At 43.7% G+C, this 19,978-nt stretch overlaps 1 protein-coding gene across 12 annotated transcripts in view; it reads right to left on the bottom strand.

Moving 5' to 3' along the window:
• Positions 1-19,978, bottom strand: part of MACROD2 (MACRO domain containing 2) — an 847,154-nt gene that overhangs the window by 23,708 nt on the left and 803,468 nt on the right. For 11 of the 12 annotated variants that reach the window (XM_021389946.1, XM_021389947.1, XM_021389948.1 and 8 more), the window contains one exon: positions 19,838-19,945. In XM_021389946.1, the coding sequence (XP_021245621.1) occupies positions 19,838-19,945 (108 nt within the window). Of the gene's footprint in view, positions 1-19,811; positions 19,946-19,978 lie in introns of those variants that run through there. The other variant, XM_021389958.1, reaches the window with a different exon arrangement.

Here is a 19,978-nt window from a genome sequence, read left to right as displayed (position 1 = left end):
TAAATCATTCGAGAGAGGTCCTCAGTCAGGTTCATAAACCCTGACATCTACGAGCGTTGGCACATAGTGATCTACCAGATCTGCAGTTCACCAGTGTAGAGTAGGGGAAGTACTGGAGGACTTACGATCTCCCAAATAGCTTTATTCCTAATGAAACTTCCTCTGATATGAGTTTACTCCAACTGTTGGAAGAGGCCCATTCTGCTGTTTCTGGTTGTTCTGGCAATTTGACCAGCAGGGGAGAAAAGGGTCAGAAAGCTACTCTGGATTTCACACATATCAGAGATGTATTTGTATCAAAAGGAAGGAAATTCAAATGGAAAGCCAGACAATGCTGGGTTAGGATGAGAGCATTACTGGTTTTTCTTAATTACTTTGAGTAAGACCTAGAGCAACTCATTTGGAAAGCTCTGGCACTTTTTTTTTCCCCCTCAGCAATCTTGACTACACTCTGAGTTACTGAAGATTCCTCAAAGTCATCCTATATCTTCAGGCACAAAATAGAAACTGCAGGCCAAAGATACAAACCACATGATACACAGCGTGAACAAAAGTCTTTAAGAAAAAAGGGGGTGGCGGGAGGAACTTTCATCTTCTTCTCAGTGTCTTTCTCTGAGAGAGAATATGCTTTCAAATAGACCAGGATTTTTTCCCTTTATCACTGGAGAGAGTATCTCTTCTTTCCATCAAACGCACTGTTACCACATGGATTGTTCTAGATAGCAGCAGACATAGGTCAGTATTTTCAGAGTCAGGTGACTGAAGTTAGGAGCACTTTAAAATGGATCCTGATTTAAATTAGATCCTGATTTCCAAAAGCTACAGTTTTCCAAAAAATCAAGCCACCTATCTGGGATCCTAAGCTTGGATTCATAAATTCAGTGCCAATTCTCACTGCACCGAAGATGACACCACCTCTATGACCTGTGCTTTGAGAGCTCAGCAGCATTATAGCCAACAAACTGGCTTTTGCCTTCTTTTTCCCTCAGCAGTTTACAGAACTGCTAATAAAACTGGTGTCTACCACGAAAATTGGCAGACTCTCAAGTCTAATAAGATAACTGTGCTTTTCCTTCAAGCTGTTGAGCAAGTCTGTAACATCTCCCCACATCCTCCTAATAACTGATGGCTAACAAGGGTTCCTTAACAGCGAGATGTCCTGAAGGTCAGCTGGAATACAGCAGCTAGTGCTCTGGGATACTCAGAAATGTCAAATGCCATATAAGAACACCGAAACCCAGGCTGGCACGTTATAGTGCTTAGCCCTTCCGTAATGCCATCCTCCCACTACAGGGTGCCAGAAAACTTAAAGGCTTATGCTTGGGATCATAGCACCAAAGTCAAGATCTCTACCAATTAAGCCAGAAAAGAATAATTGTATTAGCAGTTGACAGTGGCAGATATTTGTCTTGCTAAAGGAAGATGACTTGTACATATTAAAAGCATTTCCTCCAGCTAAACTCCTTCAGATGGCTAGATTTGGACCATGCTTTATGATTTATTTGTAATGAAGACCTTCTTAGCTCATGAACTCGCCCAAAGCCTTTTTATAATACGGCTTTCAACTATTCCAGGCTTAAAAAAAAAAAAAAGAAGAAATCAATATAGCGATTCCACCCTGGGTCAGTCAGAAGGAACATCTCCCCTCTTCTCCTCCCCTTGATTACTCACAGACAGAGGACAACACAGGGCTTTTGCCAGCACATGGCACAAAGGTCGGAATTAGAGGCTTCAGATGTGTGCTATTTCTCATGGTCCAGGTCTGAAAGAATTTGCAGGCCAGTGTAAGGCTCGCCACTGCCCACAGTCTCCGCAAATGCCTCGGCATCTGTTACTTTCAAGAGAATTACTGAAGCTTTCAAAAGAATGCAAAAATTGCTAATCCCCTCGTGCAAGTGACTTCAGCCTTGACAGACCTTTTCCCAGAGCCGCAGATAAAACTGAAGGATTCGGCTATAAAGGATTAGGAGTGGTGTCACCTAGAATTAAGTCACTGGCCTTGAACCGTGTTTATGTTCAGCCCTGTCAATAGCAGATTTCACAATCCTAAAAACAAGGTTTATTGAGTTTCTTTAAAAATACATATATATCTTGATTTCCTGAGTAGGTTTAAAGGTCTAGACAATTCACGTTATATTGCTTTATAGTTCTCATTTTTTACTACACTTCAGTGCACTAAAAACCTTCAGCCTGACAAACAGTCTGAGGAGTCTCAAGCAACTTCTTTTCACAACCATTCACAAGATGGCTCTATGTATACAGCGAAAGCAAGGCAACAAAATAAACATCTTGGTCTCTTCACAACGAATCCATTTTAAATACTACAAACTCACTAAAGGGAAGAGCTGCTATATAGAAAACAGGTAGTCTTTGCCAAGAGAGTTTTTAGTTCACAGCAGATCTAGATACTTTGCTTGCTTAGTTACTAATCTAAGCACCTAAAATGGGTCCCTGAATGAATTGTGCTTTGAGTTAAGAGTCTGTGGCCTTTCAGTTAGCAGATGTTGCAAATATTTGGTGGTGAGGGGGACAAATAACCCGTGTGTCTTAATGAGTTGCTTTGATTCCCACAGAATATCCACGACAACGCCTGGAGCTGGTTGAAAATCTTATGAAGGCCCTAAGCACGGAGTACCACTGATTCCCATCCTCATAATACATACTGTAATTTGCTGTAACACTGGATGAGGATGACCCTGACTTAAGCACTGTGCACTACAGTTAAAGAGGAAATCTGCACAGTGGAGGCCAGCCTGCATTTACACACATTAGGTTTGTTCAAGAAATGCAGTCTTGCAGAAATGAGAAAACAATAAAAGCAAAACCCTATCCAAGCCTCAAATGTACCTCAGACATAGGGAAGGAGGAGGAGGAGGCGAGCCTCCTCATCATACCGCGTCATGAGGCACTTCGCAGAGGTGCTGGCTGTTTTGCCTACTGCTGCCAAAGCCCACAGGAGCCCCTGGCTTGGGAAGAAGCTGGAGGTTGGCTGGGATACTGACAGCAGCCCTGCTGCTGCACCAAGGGCGCTGGAGCTGCTGCATCCCACATGCAGCGGGTGGTCCTGCTGCAAAAGGAGCCGGCTGCAGAGGCACATGTGGAGTTGATCAAAATATTTCTAACAAAATCTCTTCCCCTATCAAGTTACTTTCTTTTTTTTTTTTTTCTTTTCAAAGAATAGACAGTTTTATGGGAACTGTTCTCTGTTTTCAGGGTGTCATACAAAAGTCGCCTGAAAAGCCCAAGGTTGCCAGAGAAATGTTGCTGGCTCTTGCCAAAATTACTAAGAATCATAGAATCATTTATGTTGGAAAAGACACTTAAAATCATAAAGTCTAAGCATCATCTGTAGATAAAATGGCAACGGAATTGGAATTGCCAGAAGAACTAGGTGTATTAGGCATAAATACTTTTTAGAGAAACAGAATGCTCTATTTCCTGGGCAGCCCTAAAGCTCTGGGGAAAGGTTGGCAGCGGAGAGCTCTTGACTGATAAAAGTATGAGTAGAAGCTTTCAGATTTCTGTAAAAAAAAAAAAGAACAACAAAAAAAATCTTCCTAATTGAGAAGACAGCAAGTCTTTTTTTCTCTGTTTTGTAAGCATTGTTCATGGAGGGAAGGACAAGAGGAAGCACCGATGGGCGCACATTGGCCATTCATGCAACAGGTTTCTCTGGCAGAGCAAAGCTAATTCTTCAACCAGCAGGAGGAATCCTAGTGGTCGCAGACAATACATGTAAAAAAGCAACATAACTGTGCTGGAAATCCATCAAACGGATGCCTTGGGTGTGCTGATAAGCATGCCATGATATGCAATTTAGGCTGTATGCTCTTCGGATGGAGACCTAAGCGTACAGCACCTTGCACGATATTACCAACTGAAGTTTAGGGAGCTCTGTGCTGCATGGCTATATGGCAGTAACGATGATATTAACAATGCTTGGAGATGACATTAATAATAATAACGGTTAAATAGGTCCTGCTTCTCCTTCTGCATGTTCCCAGCCAGCAAAATTCTTCAGTTGTTTCATTTCCTTAGTATAGTAGTAATTCATAGCCCAGGAGACTTCTAATAACACCAATTATGGTACAAAAGAAAGTATGATGAAAATAGACCCAAATTAAAGCTCACTAAGTTCAGCTCAGCATCTTTTCACTCTCTCAAGGTACGTTTGCTATAGCAAGCTTAACAGTGCAGATTCATTTTATTTCTGCCTATCTTCATGTTTACTAACCCTGAATTAATGCTTTCCGTCCGCAGCCCAAACACGAAAGAGTTCTGCAAATAGCTGAAAGAAATGATAAGGGCTCCAGGTGACATAGATCACATACAGTACACAGTACTACTTTCCCTAGAGTGAGCCTGTGTAGCAGTATTTCGTGGCATTCATCATTAAAGTTCAGTCTTTGGAGGACTGCCATCGTGGTCACGTGCAGCCAGCTCTCCAGTGATATAGTGGAACTTATAACCAAAGGCCATCCCTCCAGGGGGCACTGCAAAAGCAATCTGAATGTCAGGCCTCGGGAAAGGTGGTGGTGGGTTTTTTTTTCTTTTTAGCTCTTTTTATTTCAAACAGTCTCTCACAGGCTGCTAGCGGGCCAATCGTTTTAAGCACATGAGGTTTGTAGCCACAAAACTGTGATGTCTCCAGAAACAAGAAACCAGAGAAATGTAGGAAAGAAAAAAAGTTGCTTTCTTGCCAAAACAAAATTCCTGCTGATACATTGAGCTGGATCAAACACCAAGTATTGCTGCAGAAAAACAAAACTCGTGCTAACCTTGCCGTGAAGGCGCTGGGTGCTGCTGGGTGGCAGCCCCTCTGGTGTCCTCAGCTAAGCAAAGCCAAGGCAGCACTGCCCTCCTGGCCCTTCCTCCAGCTCCCAGCCAGGCACAGATGCCCAGCTCTGAGCTGTTCCCCACGTGGAGACACGGGGTGTAAGCAGCGGGGCTGCTCAGTGAGCTACTGGGAAGCCCCCAGCGCTCCAGTCAGTGCCTCATCTCCAGGAAAGCCTTGCACGTTGGCCACTGCCAGCTTGCGTAGAGCCACGCTAATAGACATGGCACAGGTAGACGTGGAGGAGCTAGGAGGCTACAAGGTTACATGCGATTGGGAGGAGCAGAGATTTCAATCAGCAGGATGTGAAACCCCCCATCAAAGCCAATCACTGACGGTGCTGGCTTCCTCCGCAGCGCTCAAACCACCACCTGGCACAGTGCAGCGAGAGGATGAACAGCACAGTAATTGAGAAGCGTGCCCAGCAACGTGTACTCGTTACCGGTGCTCCTGAAGGGTTAGAGCTCGCTTCATTTCCACAGCCTGAAGCAAGCCCGACTGCTTCAAGCTCTTCTCACAGGATGGGGATCATGGAGCAGCCTCAAGTGGCGCGTTTTGTTCTCAGTACGCGTCCTCTGGGTCCTAGGATCTCTGCCCAAAAGCTTTCTGCCTCCCAGTCAATTAAGAGAAGGTGGAAAATACCAGAGAAATGGCACATCCTAGCAATTATGATAAACAAAGTATATAACCAACTACTTTAAAAGCAGACTTGGAAATGCCACTGGCTTGCTTCGTTCTAAGCACATTCCCAGGGAGAATGTCAGGTCACATAACTCATCTGTTATCTTTACACAGAGGATCTTGACTAAGCAGCAGCCATCATAAAAATACTAACATTCCTTTTTGGGGAAGACAAATATAAAAGAAAAACGCGGCATCTCTCCTACAAAAAAAAAAAGGGGGAAAAAAAAAAAAGGCCAGTTAGCACTTCAAAGATGACTGGTCTGTAAATAGCAGTGCCAATGCACCGGGGAGCTGCGCTTCTCTTTAGCGACAGTCCCTGTTCCTCACACGGAGGTAGCAATGTTACAGGCCTTCCCTGTGCTGCATCATGCATTCATTTAGAGTGTGCTCTTTGCATTTTATTTCCCTGGATGCCTTCAAAATACCAAGAATTGCAGTAGCATAAGAACAGCCTTTCAATCTAGCCTCATAGAAAGCATCTCAATCGAGCCGATGGGGAGTGTCGGAAGAACAGTGCAGTAATCCTGTGTAGTTGTGAAGAAGCCCCTCTCACATTTCTATGTCACCCACAGCCAGCTTCTTGCATTTACAGCTAGCCGTCGTAATTGCATCTAAATATTTATCTCCAAGGTGGCTAAATGAGTTGCTATTTAATTGTAGTGGTGCGAACACGTGATGGCTGGGTGCTCTCAGCTGTATGCACAGAACACATGATGCTGTATTCAGTTACATGGCAAATGCCCACAGGTACCTCTGAGATAGACTACATGCCACACAAAATCTGTGCTTCACGTGCTTAAACAGCTCTCTCTATTGCTTGATAGGAAGGGAGGGAAGAAGGGAAAGAGTTTTTGTTTTCTTTCTAAATCTCATTTACAGTTGTATGGGTAAAGCTTGAAGAGTAACAATAAAAGTGCATATGTGACAATGCAGAAATAAATACCGTTCCACGTTAAATACAAAGCAAGAGGCAAATTTATTTTTCTGTTAATTAACCAGGCTTTCATCTCAACTGCTCTGATCTGTAAATAAAACTTTCAAACCAGCCTAGGAATTAGGCAATAAAACAAAACAAACTAAACCAAAAATACTCCAACCCAGGAGCCCCCTAACGTGGGTCAGCTAATGATGTTTGCCATTTCCCATTCAAGGAGGGCTTCAACAGAACTTTCTAATTGAAATGGGTTAAAAGCACCGATACTCTGGCTGTGCCCTCAGGCTGAGCACCACCAGCCCCCAAACGCTCCCAAGCAATGCCAAGGACCAAGGGGCATCCCCAGATATTCTGAGAAATAAGGGAGGGAAAGGGAAGACGAAGGGAGGACGGACAGACAGTAGGAAGTGAGAGATGAAAGAATGAATGACTGATCCCTGCCACTAATATTACATCCTCTTGCAGCTATGCCTCCCCTCTGAGGATTTGCTTTCCAAGCTCTTTATTGAAATTGTTCAGGTCCTTAACTGATCTCCTGGGGGGTGAGTCGGGGGGAGTGGGGTGGGTGGTTGAAAAGCCTTAAGCTAATTAAGCATGGCTGAGACATGCTTGATGAGATGGGAAAAACACGAGGCTTTTGAAGGGGTGAAAAACCTCCGACCATCTGGTTGTGGCATTGCAGGGAAAAGAAAGAGGCAGGAGAAAGGGGCAGCTCTCTGGGCGAGGAGGTACAGGACTCCTTTAATTACTGGGTCATTGAGACCATTACTGCTCCAAATGCCTGCGAAAGCCTGCAAAATAAGCTCGGGAGGCTCAGCAGAAACAACAGCTCTTAGCAAGAAAAGCATCTGCAAGAAAGTGAATCGGAGCAGCTTTCCCCAAGATATGTCCGCTAATTAGAAATGATAGGTAATGGATGGGGGTGGCGAGGCCCCCAGATCAGAACGAGACTTTTTCCAGTAACCTCCCTGCCTCTCCTCTCCGATCTGCTGTTCTCCAAGGCCCTGCAGATGGTGCTCTGTTTAAATTAATACCACCCTGCCAGCCAGAAGGAAGCTTCTGTTGTACTTGGCAATCCAGGTGAACAGCCTGCGTTTAGGCTTCAGAATGAATGCCCCAGGTGTTCCATCAATATGGCAAGCAGCTTATGCGCTCCAGCCTCTTCAGGCCTGGATAAAGCTCATCCGTGCTTTCCCATCTCTGAGACGGGCCGGAGAAAATCGCGGCGTTCATCAGAGGGCAAACTTCGCACACCGGAGCAAAATCTGAGCCATCTTTGTACTAAACGGCTTTGTCAGCCGTGAGCGGTGAAAGTGCGGGTGTGATCCAAGCGAGGAGCCCGCCCTCCCCTGCCTTCCCCGCTCAGATGAGCTGGATGCAGCTACGGCTGACTCCAGGTGCAGGCTAGCAAAAAGCAAGCCGCCTGCGACACCAGACGCCGCGGCCAAACTCGTGCCAAAAAGCAGCACTTTGCTAACTCCTGCTTGGGGATGTGACGATGTGCGGCTGATTTCCTTTCCTCCCACACGCAGATTCTTCTCCAATTATTTTGGCTGTGTGCTGTGATCCAGTCAGACTCGCGAGCTGCACAAGAGCAAGCTATATCCATCCTTGGATGGCAGACCTCATTAAAAGGAGGAAGCGGAACCGGGGATCTAACGCATCACGCTGCACTGCTGCCCGCGGGATCAGATACAGAACGCGGGCCCTGGCTACCTGCGGCCATTCAATATCCTGCAGCGGTTTTGATAAGGACACATGGCATTCACCCTATTCTTCGGCCAAATCTCGACGTACATTTTTCTCCTCTAGGTTCTCCCCGAAGGTTCACTTGGAAAGAGTTGCTGTGTCTTAAACTGTCACATTTATATTCGGTACTGTTAAACATTGGCTGCGTTCAGTGCCAGAGGGAAAAGTTTCAGATGCTGTGATCTCTGTATATATCAGTTTCTAAGATAACTTCAGTTCCTTCAGATAGGTACCGGATATATACGTACTTATCGTCTGCTTTTCATGCTCACTTACTTCAAGAGCCAGCTGGATCTGCAAACAGAACAGCATCCAGAAAATCTATTTCCCTCCACATTGTATGCAATGCTGGAAGCGGGCACAATTACGAATATCCTTTAAGGTCTTTTTCCTTTTTCGTTCCTTTTAGTTTTCAGCAGGCTTGCCAGGGTTGGAGGGCCAAGAGATCCAAAACCAAGCTCAGCAAGAACCTGAATGTTTGGACGCTTACCTGAGAAGCAGCTCTGTTCCAGTTGGCCCCGATGCTGCCGAGCACTGCAGTACTGCCACATGGTCACCGAGCCACCCAGCCAGGGCACGCTCAGGTTTGGATGTGTAAGCGGATTTGTGACGAGATGAGTATTAACAAAACAAACAGTTGCATAAAAGTGACTGTAACAGCTGTACTTGCTACGCACTGGGTAGTTATTGCTTTGGAAGAAGGGGAAATGAGACAAACAAAGCCAGTTTTGAGGATGCTGGCACATCAGGAGCAGAGATGGACTTATTGCGTGTGCTCACACAAGAGGAACTGTAAAAATCTGCTGTCCCAAGGAGGAGGCCCCAGAGCATGAGAGCACAACTCTGATCTCTTTCAGACGTCTAGCTTTATAGAACAATGCAACCATCAGAGGTAAGCTACAGACCTGGAAATAAACCCGTGTCTGAGTCCCACGCCATGCTCCATGAAGGAGCCAACCGCCAGCCGTCACGTCCTAGAGATCCCTGCATGGAGAGCTGTGGGAGAAAGCCCCTTCCACCCTTCTCATGCACCAGGGCCCGCTGCCAGCAAAAACGCATGACTTACAGAGCCCTTCCAACAACCAGGAAGGAGTGATATGGCTGGTGTATGCCCAAAAGAGCATGTCCTGCTCAGTTTTCTGCCCTCTCTGGGCTGGCTGGCTCTTGGGCTGACAGAGGTGCCACACACTCTGAGTATCTGCACCCCAGAGAGGGAGAGATGCTAAAACATGCCTTGCTGACTACCTCCTTGCTTAGTCTGCAAGCTTTCCTGCTAATCTTCCCTGTTGCCTGGACAGCTGGAAGAATCAGCCAATTTAATTTCCTTGAATCGAGCTGCTGGAGTTAGGTACCGATTTTTCAGCACAGTGACATCTTACTTTGAAGCACCTGAGGTATCTCCATTTGTGCCCATTTGATGTTCTCGTGCTACATTTCAGGCTGACAGACCACACAAACACACCCAGAGAGTGTGTTCTAACTGATGAAATACCTTGTAACCATGATAGGATTTAGCCACAAACCAGGGGTGCTCAATTTCCTCCAGCCACTGAGGCAGCGACTTTGCTAGGCTGACCCTCTAACTATATACCACTGTTAGCTGTAACCAGAGGGCACTGAGAAAAGATTATTGACTTTTTCCTCCTCGGAATCCAGAGCGCGGTTTAACTGATTTTCAGTCCAGGTAAGAACAGTATAGGCTGTAAGCGACTGCTTATTTCCTCCACGGAGAAGATGCTGAACGCGTAAATACGCCGTCTTTCAAGGGCTGTCAAGTAAATGCAGGTATTGAGTGTTTTTTGACAGGATGCTGTAAATGAAGAAAGGAGTTTTTGGCCTCTGTGGTACCGATGATTGCTGGCAGAGCTATGCCCTTCGCACTAGTGACTGAAAAAAACCAAACAAATAAGGCTGCAAAACCACAAAAGGAATAATGAGACAAAAGGCTTGCACGCCCCAACGTCTTGGGCTAAGGATCCCTGACCAGTGAGACAATAACAAGGAGTGTTTTGTGGTAGAAATTTGCCAGCTGGGGAAAGCTACGGATTTTAAAACTCAGGATAGAAATCAGAAGAAAAGTCTGAATCTGGGAGAAAAATAAATGTTTGAGGAAATAACAGTGTTAGTCAAGTATGGAACGATTTAAGCATCCCAGTAAATGCAAGGGAAGGTAAAAGACCGTGCCACTCCATAATCTCTGTATTTCTCCTGGACCTCTCAAGCAGAAAACAGATGCTTTTGCCATTGCCCACAGACTACAGCTACAACCCAAAATGCATCACCCAGAACACCCTTGCTGTACCGGTTTAATTGCAGATTAAAACACAGTTGTACACATAGCACACAGGAAAGGACCTTCAGAGCTCATGGAAGAGCCCAGAAAGAACAAGCTGAGCTTTCTGTTCAGTAACAGTCCCAAAGAGCCACAACCCTACACCAATGTTAAGATATCACTACAGCACGATTAATACATAGGTGCAGCCACAGAGATGGAGGAGGTGAGATTAAATGCTAGCTTCCTCCCTGGCAGACAACTCACAGTGACCAGAAACAGGCCCAGCTTGGGGCTGGCTAACACTGTGAGCTGGGTACACTAGTAGTGACCTCACACACTTGTCTGGCAGTAAAATGTGATGAAAGCCAACCAAGTGCAGGAAAACTATTCCAGATGGCAAAATCTGCTTGAGAACGCTCACCTGCCATCTGCATTAGGAAAAGGTGAGGGCACAGAAAACACGCTGCCAGGAAGTCATGGCTCACAGGCAGATAAAAGGAAGAGAATATCTATAGGTACGAGGAAAGGATAATGCTTTGAAGATCTGAATGAGATCACGTGGGACTTTTCCTGCCCAGGATCTGTAATGATGAGAGGCAGATTTACTCTCAGCTGGGGTCATGCCCATCTCTGCATTCTCCACTTAACAACTTGGAGATGTTTCTTCCCTCTGCGTGAGTGACAGACCCTCCTTGTGCACACCAGACTTCCTCTCTGAGCACCAGGAACAAGGGCACCTCGCAAGCCACAGCATCCCTCCCGATAGAGCCAATGCCATGGGGTTGAGCAGCAGCGAAACCAGAGCAGAGTTGAACCAGAAAGATGGCATCCTGACAGACCCGTTAGCATGACCAGTGGCTAAATGCCACCGTTCTGATAGGAGAACATGGTAAACTCCTCACCCACGCTGCTGGGCATGACTGCAGTGACAAAGTTCGCCGCAGAGAAGGGAAAATACATCCACACCCACAACGTAAAACCTAGGACATAAGCTGCTTCCTTTGAATTCATTCCTCTTCTGATCCCAAAATAAGAAAAAGTCCTCCCAAATCCTCTCCCCTACCCCCGCTGCTTGTTTTCGTTTCACACTGCTACAGTCCCACTCTGCTCGTTGTGTTTCATGAAAATCACTGGTAAACGCGGTTTCTTTCTCTGCTGTCTGAAGTGTGTGGGCCACTGGCACTTATGAAAAAGCTTTAAAACAGCACAACAACCTGGGCAGAGTGGCATGTTCTGCTCACTGTTCATTATACCTAACATAAAGCATGGGAGAGCCAGCTCAGTGGGATCTGTGCATGCCCCACCGTAGACAAGCTTTATTAAAGGAGAGCCCAAAATGAATCAGACTGAAGGAGCCCGATGGATATTCTACTTCAAAACTGAAAGTTTTACTGTTGCAAATGGGAATGAAGCCCTCTGTTCAAACAGAAACCTCGGGAGCCGTACAGTACGTTGAAAACAATGGTGCCATTTCTCTGAAGGTGCTAAACCTGATTTCCAGATACATTATGAACTACGATGCCATCTGTAACGCTGCAGCCTTTGGTCAGCGAGCTCTCTTTTTTCAATTATGTTGGAGGAAAAAAGTTTCTCGGATGTCAAACTCTCTCCCTCGTTCCTTTCCTTGCTACTTGGACGCCATTTGATACGATTTGAAAGATACGTGTTTCATTTGCATAAGGTACCTCTGCCTCTTGGGAGATTTGAATTAGAACCAAAGACTAGTAGACTTGAACACCGCATGAAATATGAATTCCATTATCTTTCCAGTTTTCATATGCTAAAAGGGCATTATCAGCATCTTAAAGCTCTTCAAGCCTTGGAGCTCAAAAGTACGAAACATGTAACATCATGTAATAATATTGTAAACATATGAGGACTTTGAATGACTTCATAGCATCTGCTTTTCGGTGAGGTTTTACGACTTTATATTATTTTGGCGTTCCTACCAATGGAAAATAAAAATGTAAATGGCACTTTAAAATACGCCATTAAAAATATCCATTTTCTCCTCCAGCTTCTCAGAGGATTTAATCTTTTTTTTTTTCTTTTTTATTTTCTGTATGTGGAAGAGAGTTCTAAAAAGTATTATTAGATTTAATGCCGAATGTGTTTCAAATTCAGTACTGTAACGTGAGTTAATTAAACTAAACAAAGGCCACACTGTCAACACTTTCAAAGGGAACAAAGAGATGATATTTTTAAATGAAATAAAACCCGACAATTCATAATAATATCTCTGTTCTGATTACTGAAAATGACACGAAGAAAGCAATCAAATACACACAATAAACCTTAAACGCTATCATTGTTAAAGTAGTCCATTTTCTTGTATCTTTTTTCTTTTGCCTTTTTGTCTTATACTCTACCATCAAGCCTGGTAACATAAAGTGACTGTGACGGCAGGTGAAATGCTTCAGCTGAGAATCCCTTACATTTTCCACTTTCTCTTAGAATAGAACGCGGAAAAAAAATATATCGTTTGTCACTGAAAGAGATGAAAAATAATTAAAACTTAGAATTGATCTTGCACCACCTGTTCTTTACATACACTCAGGCTAGAATCTGATATATGGAGAGTAATGAAAAGAAACAGATTCCTTCTGTGGCAGGAAAAAAAGAATGACTTCTTTCCCCCCAAGGAGATTGAAATCAATATCTGGAGCAGACTGCTGACAGTATAATAACCACCCCATCCTGCTCGTGCACGGCGTTGCTCAGCACAACCCACACAGCACCCTTAGGGAAGGCTTGCGGGGGTCTGCACCCTCTCAGAGGAAGGAAAGAACATCGTTTTGGGCACCGTGCACTGCCTGATGTGGTACAACTCTTCTGCTGCACCAGCCAGCGTTCAGAAAATAAAAATCCCAGCGCCTCCGTGCTCCTGTTGGTCAACATCACCAGGCACAATAGGCTGCAAGTGAGACTTCCTCCTAATAAACTTGCTGGTTCTCCATCATCACAGAATGTCTTGGGTTGAAAGGGACCTTAAAGCCCCCCCAGCCCAACCCCTGCTGTGGGCTGGCTGCCCCACACCAGCTCAGGCTGCCCAGGGCCCATCCAACCTGGCCTTGGGCACCTCCAGGGATGGGGCACCCACAGCTCTCTGGGCAGCAGTGCCAGGGCCTCACTGTCCTCCAAAAAGTTTCTGCCTAATGTCTAACCTAAATTTGCCCTCTTTTAGATTTGAAGCCATTTCTCCTCGTCCTATCGCTATCAGACCTTGTAAAGAGTCACTTCCCCTCCTGCTTATAAGCTCCCCTCAAGTCCTGGAAGGCTGCAATGAGGTCTCCCAGCAGCCTTCTCCTTCTCCAGGCTGAACAAACCCAGTTCTCTCAGCCTTTCTTCATAGAAGTGCTCCAGCCCTCTCAGCATCTTTGTGCCCTCTTCTGGACCCACTCCAACAGCTCCGCACCCTTCTTGTGCTGGGGGCTGCAGGCCTGGACACAGCACTCCAGATGGGGCCTCATGAGGGCAGAGTAGAGGAGACAATCCCCTCCTTCTCCCTGCTGCCACCCCTCTATTGATGCAGACCAGGATGCAGTTGGCCTTCTGGGCTGCATCAGTGAAGTACCTGCTGAGAGCACCCAACCTTTGCCAATATGAGAGCCCGAAAAACTCCCAGTGTGGCACTGACAAAGCCACCACAAATACAACCACAGGCACTGGGACTGAAAAACCACCCCTCTTCCACAAGCCGCATTATCCAAACGGAGCACAGAACATGCTGACACAGCCACTGACAGGCACATCAGCCTCACCTCTGTTCAGAGGCTTTTAAACAAAGCTACCCCAATCCCATAACTATGCAAAATATTTTACGTGCATTCAATAAAATCAACATATTGTTTTGAACTTGAAAAAAAAAAACTGTGGCATTCCTCCCTTATCAACAGTAAGCTTTCCCTAGCCTGAAAGGTTTATTTTCCCTGTCCTTTGCAACATCTACTTGGCATAAAAATAACGTGAATATACTTTTCTGCCACAGCTACGATGCTTTCAGAATGGCACCGTGCTTTTCACTGGAGCTACAGATGGAACTGCCCTTGGACCAATACAGATGGGCCACAGCAGGCTGGCAAGCAGAATGTGTGTGCCAACACTCCTTGTTCGGCTGATATTTCAATTGCAAAGCTCACCTGAGTTTCGTGAAATTCTCCAGAAAATAAAGGCCTGTAAAGGGAGACTTCTTAAACCCAAAAGCACTTGGATGTAGGTGCTTTTTTGGTTTACTAGGAGGGATAATCTGGTGACTGAGTACTTCCAAATAATTCCAGCAACGCTCTTTGCAACTGTCCGTCTCTCTCTAGCTCAGCTTTGGACATTTGAGTTTCAACACCAATTTCCAATTTTCTACTTCCAGAGAACAGCCAGCATTTCTCTGCGAAAGGCCCAGAGGTGCACCTCTATTTTTCTTTGCCAAACATCAATACACGCTGGAAGCATATTTTTAAGATACATTCCAAATTTATGGCAAGACGACTCTGCAACAGCCCATAAAATGTCATCTGACCCATTCAGTATGGGTTGTTATCAAAGACCAAACATGTTGCATCTGAATCAGGATAATTACTCCTATTCTGGGGGGGAGGAAGGGAGTAAAAGGAGTTGGAGCCTCTGAACTAGCTCTTCACAATGCTCCCACATATATTTGTTTGCTTTTCTTACCAGACAAAAAGAAAACATCTCTTTTGAAGATGCACACAGAAGATTTGTTAAATCTTTTTCTTTTCCCTAAGATGTCTGACCCATCTCCACTTGAAACTAAGAAGTTCAGTTAAAAAATAAATGCAGTTACAATTGCCATGACTCAAGAATAAAGATGTCAGATTTGTCTGGAAAGATCATTCTCCAGAAGCAGCTTGTTTCTCCTTAACTACAATGTCATATCAGAGAAAGTCATTCTTTTGACAATATTTACAACTGTACCAGTGCATGTACAAATCTTAAATGCCTGAGAATGAAACTGTAAAAAACGAAGAGCTCTTTTCAAAGCTTTGGAATATTTAAATCTCTCCAAGATTATGCTTTAAAATTATCTACTTTAATGAAGTAGAGATGGATAAATGTCCTTAAACCCTGGTTAAGTAAAGAATGGATGGCATGACAGCTACAAAGTTACATCTGCTCTCATAATGAAGATTCTTGAGTAAAACTGGGTTTAGCTACGACAGAAATCGGGTAGAATTCTTAACTTACAGTAAATAGGCAGTGACCAGAAGTCTGGAAATCACATATATTGCAGATGATTTAAAAGAAATAAATCCCTCCAGTCCATTCACAAGCCTACTTAAACGTCACACAGCTCAAATATAAAGAAGATAGTTATTATAGTTCTTGAAACACAGCATTCAAGCAGGCTAGGATGCAACTACAGAGAAATACCAACTGAATGAGTTAGGTCTTGCTTGTAAGCTAAATCCCTGGATGCTTCTATATCCTTTCTGTAGGTGTTGACTATGGTAGTTTGTCCCTTGATTGTACTTGAGTGAGAACCTGTTTCTGAGCTTCTGGACTTGTCCAGAGGAAAATAAACATATTCTTTTCCCAGAGAGACTGCTACCCAGCCACAGGTTTAGCAGAGGTACCACCATGCCACAACAACCATGATGGAGTGGCACAATATCTCCATCCCTTTCCTTCTGCCCACCATCTCTTACACAGCTCCAGTGATCAGACTGAAGCTGTCAGGACTATTTCTTGAAACCAGGAACTGTGCTTTGGGCTCAGAACACAGCGACAGGTGAAATCGGTTGCTTGAAAATTGTTCCTTGGGTGGAGAAAAATCCCCCATCAAGCCCAAGTCATGTTAGAAACAGCACAATAAGACAAACTATTTTAGCCTAATTACAGAAGAAGAGTAAACAGAAAATTCATGGCTGTTTCTGTTAATATTCCAGCGCTCTGATGGAAAACCTGTCCTCCAAAGAGTTAAGCAACTTCAGCAGACGACCGGTGAGATAAACCATCACATCTAATGACTTTATGTAGGGAGTTAGAAAGAGGTCAGAAATGAAAACGATGAAGAGGGCACAGCAGGCTTAGAGCAGGAAATGCCTACGTATTCACACATGCTGTACACTGTCCTGTAGAAAAACTGATGCTGAAAACTGAACGCCGAATGCACGCTCATTACAACATAACAAGACTATTTCTAAGCATACATATAAAAGGCCAGCCAAATGGCATATTAAAAACATGCACACCTCCCTAGTCAGCAAATAGGTCAGTGATCACCACTTATCCTGCTTTTTAATAAAGGGACTTGTGAATATTCCCTAATCTTATAAGAAACACAGATTTTCATTATTCTTTTGTGAACTAGAATGGGTGCATTAAAGCAGTTGGAAAATAATATAAAGAAAAACCTGGCATCTTAGCTTGCCATTTTTTTTTTTCAGGTGCTCCCTAATAATATATAACTTCAAATTACAGTAGGAAAAAGGGAATAATTGGCACACACTGTATTTTATGACTGATCTTGGAAAAAGCCACACCAGGTTTTTATGAAACACACAGTGCTTTACATTGTTACATTCTTCAGGGTCATCTGGCTTGTTTCATACTTCTGGCAATAGGAAAGAGCAGTGAAATTGCAAAGACTTTGATTCTCCAGTCCTCTGGGCTCCTGGCGCCCCAGAACAGCATTTGTGCCTCCTTGGTAATACCCGCTATGGAGCTGTGAGGCCACACGAACTATACAGAAAGGACCCTGCAGGCACTAAAATCCCCAACAATACACGTCAGCTGGTATTAAAATGAGCACAATTAGATCGGAGGCGTACCTACAGCTTGTGAAAAATGACACACACCTCCAAACCATCAAGAAAAAGTCATTTTTTTCAAGAAAAACCTTCCAAGGAAAACTGAAAAAAAAAAAAATCTAGCTTGCTTCAAAGCTACTACCAGTAACTAAGCAGAAATTTCGCTTCAGGTTGGAGAAGGGACTTCGAACTTTGCTGGTTGCTTAGTGGCTTCCACAGCTCCAGCGCTGGATACAGCACAGGTCCCAGATGACTCCCATTAATCCAGTGGCTACCAGTGAGACACAGACAGGGGAAAGGCAGTTCTGTGCCACCCCTCACTCTGGGATTAGCTTGGTAACACAAAAAGAAAATACCAGCTGCAGAACAGAGAGATCAGGTAGCTGACAGTCCAGTAGCTGCTACATGCACATAGGTCTAATACAGATCAAAACCACCGCTGTGACACTTACGATCCAGTTTTATGACTGGATTTCTATTTAATGGGAACTGCAGTCCCACTTCAGCTCTTTCCCAAGTGTTCCCAGACCAAAAAAACGCTATTTCATTGTACATCAAATGCGCTGTGGATGCCGCTGGAAAACGATTTAACTGAATTAGTTCATGCAGTAGCACTTGGGTTACATGGAATAGTGCTATGTATTACATCTCTGGTTTATGCCCCATGATCTCTTCCCATTGAGAGGAGACTCTCCTTGGGGAATATATATTATTTTATCAGCTTGAACTTCAGCTGATTTTCTGTTTTTTCAGCTCTTTGTCCATCATGGTGGACTTTCAAATTTCATATAGCTGAGCATGTGCTTGCTGGCATGGGAAGCATCTAACATGACCAGCTCTGAAGGTGCCCCACGCATTCTTACACCCATAAGGGAAAAGGACGTGCAAGGAAAAGTCTTAATTTCCTTTCCTTCCCCCCAAAAAGAAAAAGCATCAATTCATTTTCCCGGATCCCAAGACAGTATGCTCAGAAAAGAGACAGTTCTATCTATACAGTTACCTAAAAGCAGCATTACCCTACATGTAGACTCAGCACAGCATCTCCTCTTACTATGGAATTCAAATCAATGAGTCTTTCTGTGAAATTCAGTAAGCTTTGGATCAGACTAATCGTGTTCAGGAGCAATATGTGAGTCCGCATATAGGAACATGTTCCACAATGTCTGGAAAGAACCTTTTACTTACTTAGCACTTCAGCCTTTTAAATCAGGGGCAGGAAAAGTGCCAAGAACAACCCTTTTCTGACATTACCTTCTTTTCTTTAATGTTGCATATTTTAATACTAGGTAGAACAGATGGTGAAATACAAGCTCTCCACTGAGAACTAAATGACAGTATCTAGCTGTAGGGGACACTAAAGTATTAAAGAGAAGGAAATGCACAAATAATGAAAGTACATTTTGTCCAACTTGCTTTTGATGAGACATAAAATAAAATGTAAATAATTTCTATTAGGAGGAAATTAACATAATGACTTTGGTATTTGCAATCAGAGTGAGCTTGTATTATATAACCTGGATTTGTAATTGAAGTAGAGCAATACCATTTACCTAGAGCTGAAGTAAGAATTATACGAATTCTGTTTTCACCATCAGTAATACAACACAAAACCAATACTATTAACATGACTGATAATAAAGAAATGCGATTAGTCTCAACTTGGATTGGCAATAAAAAAAGGCAGCAGAAATGTTCTTTAGCTGTACATGAGCAAAGAGGTTCCATTAACCTGAGTTTGCAGTGAAGAAAAGTGTCAATAAAACAAACACAGGTTTGCAATTAAGTTGGTGTCAATGCGGCTGGGAAAAGAAGTTCATAATTAGGACAACGGTGTTAGTATTGACTTGAATTTTCACTAAAAATCATGCCTGGGTTTTAATTTGGAACTGTAAAATTCATCTCCATGCTTTACAGAAGGCGACTGTATAATTATCAACTTGCCGTTACTTTACAATTAGAATTACTTCCATAATGTGCTCTTTTTTATATAACCATGTGTGTGTTATAACTGGTGAGCTGAAAGTAATGCTCCCAGAAGAGTATCCAACACAGAAAATTAAACTTCTAAGTTTCTTTACAAAAGCATTAGTAAGGATTTAAATACTTTACCCTAAGAAAAAAAATGACTGCTTCAGCAAGACCCTGTACTCCTGCTCCAAATATTGGTTCTTTATTAGAATTACTAGTTTTAGTTAATTACTAGCTACATCTCTATTAATGGTCTCACAAATCATTTCGTGCCCATTTATTGTAAATACTCCCGATGCTTCCAGTGAACATGATCAAGAGAGTACTTAAATGGACATAAACTGGTTGTTTAATCAGCCTTGAGCGCATTAATACAGAAAGCTAACAACATGAAGCGTGCTTAAAGTCACTTTGGAATCTGAGCATGCACTTTCTTGCACTTACTTTCCTATGTGAATGCAAGTCCAACATACCAAAACAACACTCAAAGAAAAGGAAGAAATGTCTGGTTTTTTTTTTTTTTTTAAGAGCCCTCTTTTATGCGCTATTTCCATGTTTTCTCACAACTGAAAGGAGAGCATGAGCCCAGCAGAATTCTCTACCTCATTCTATTTTATAAGTAGACTTACCTCCTTCTTCCTCTTGTACTCCTCCTCCTCCTTCTTTTTCTTTTTCCTCCGCACTGGGAATCAAAGGTTTCTCATCTTCTGTTGTGTCTTCTTGGTTCAACAATGGCTCTGAATAAATTTGATAAAAAGATGAACACTAAG

The sequence above is a fragment of the Numida meleagris genome, chromosome 3 (assembly GCF_002078875.1).
Source record: "Numida meleagris isolate 19003 breed g44 Domestic line chromosome 3, NumMel1.0, whole genome shotgun sequence".
Classification (NCBI taxonomy): Eukaryota; Metazoa; Chordata; class Aves; order Galliformes; family Numididae; genus Numida; species Numida meleagris.
This window is presented reverse-complemented; position numbering and strand designations above follow the sequence as displayed.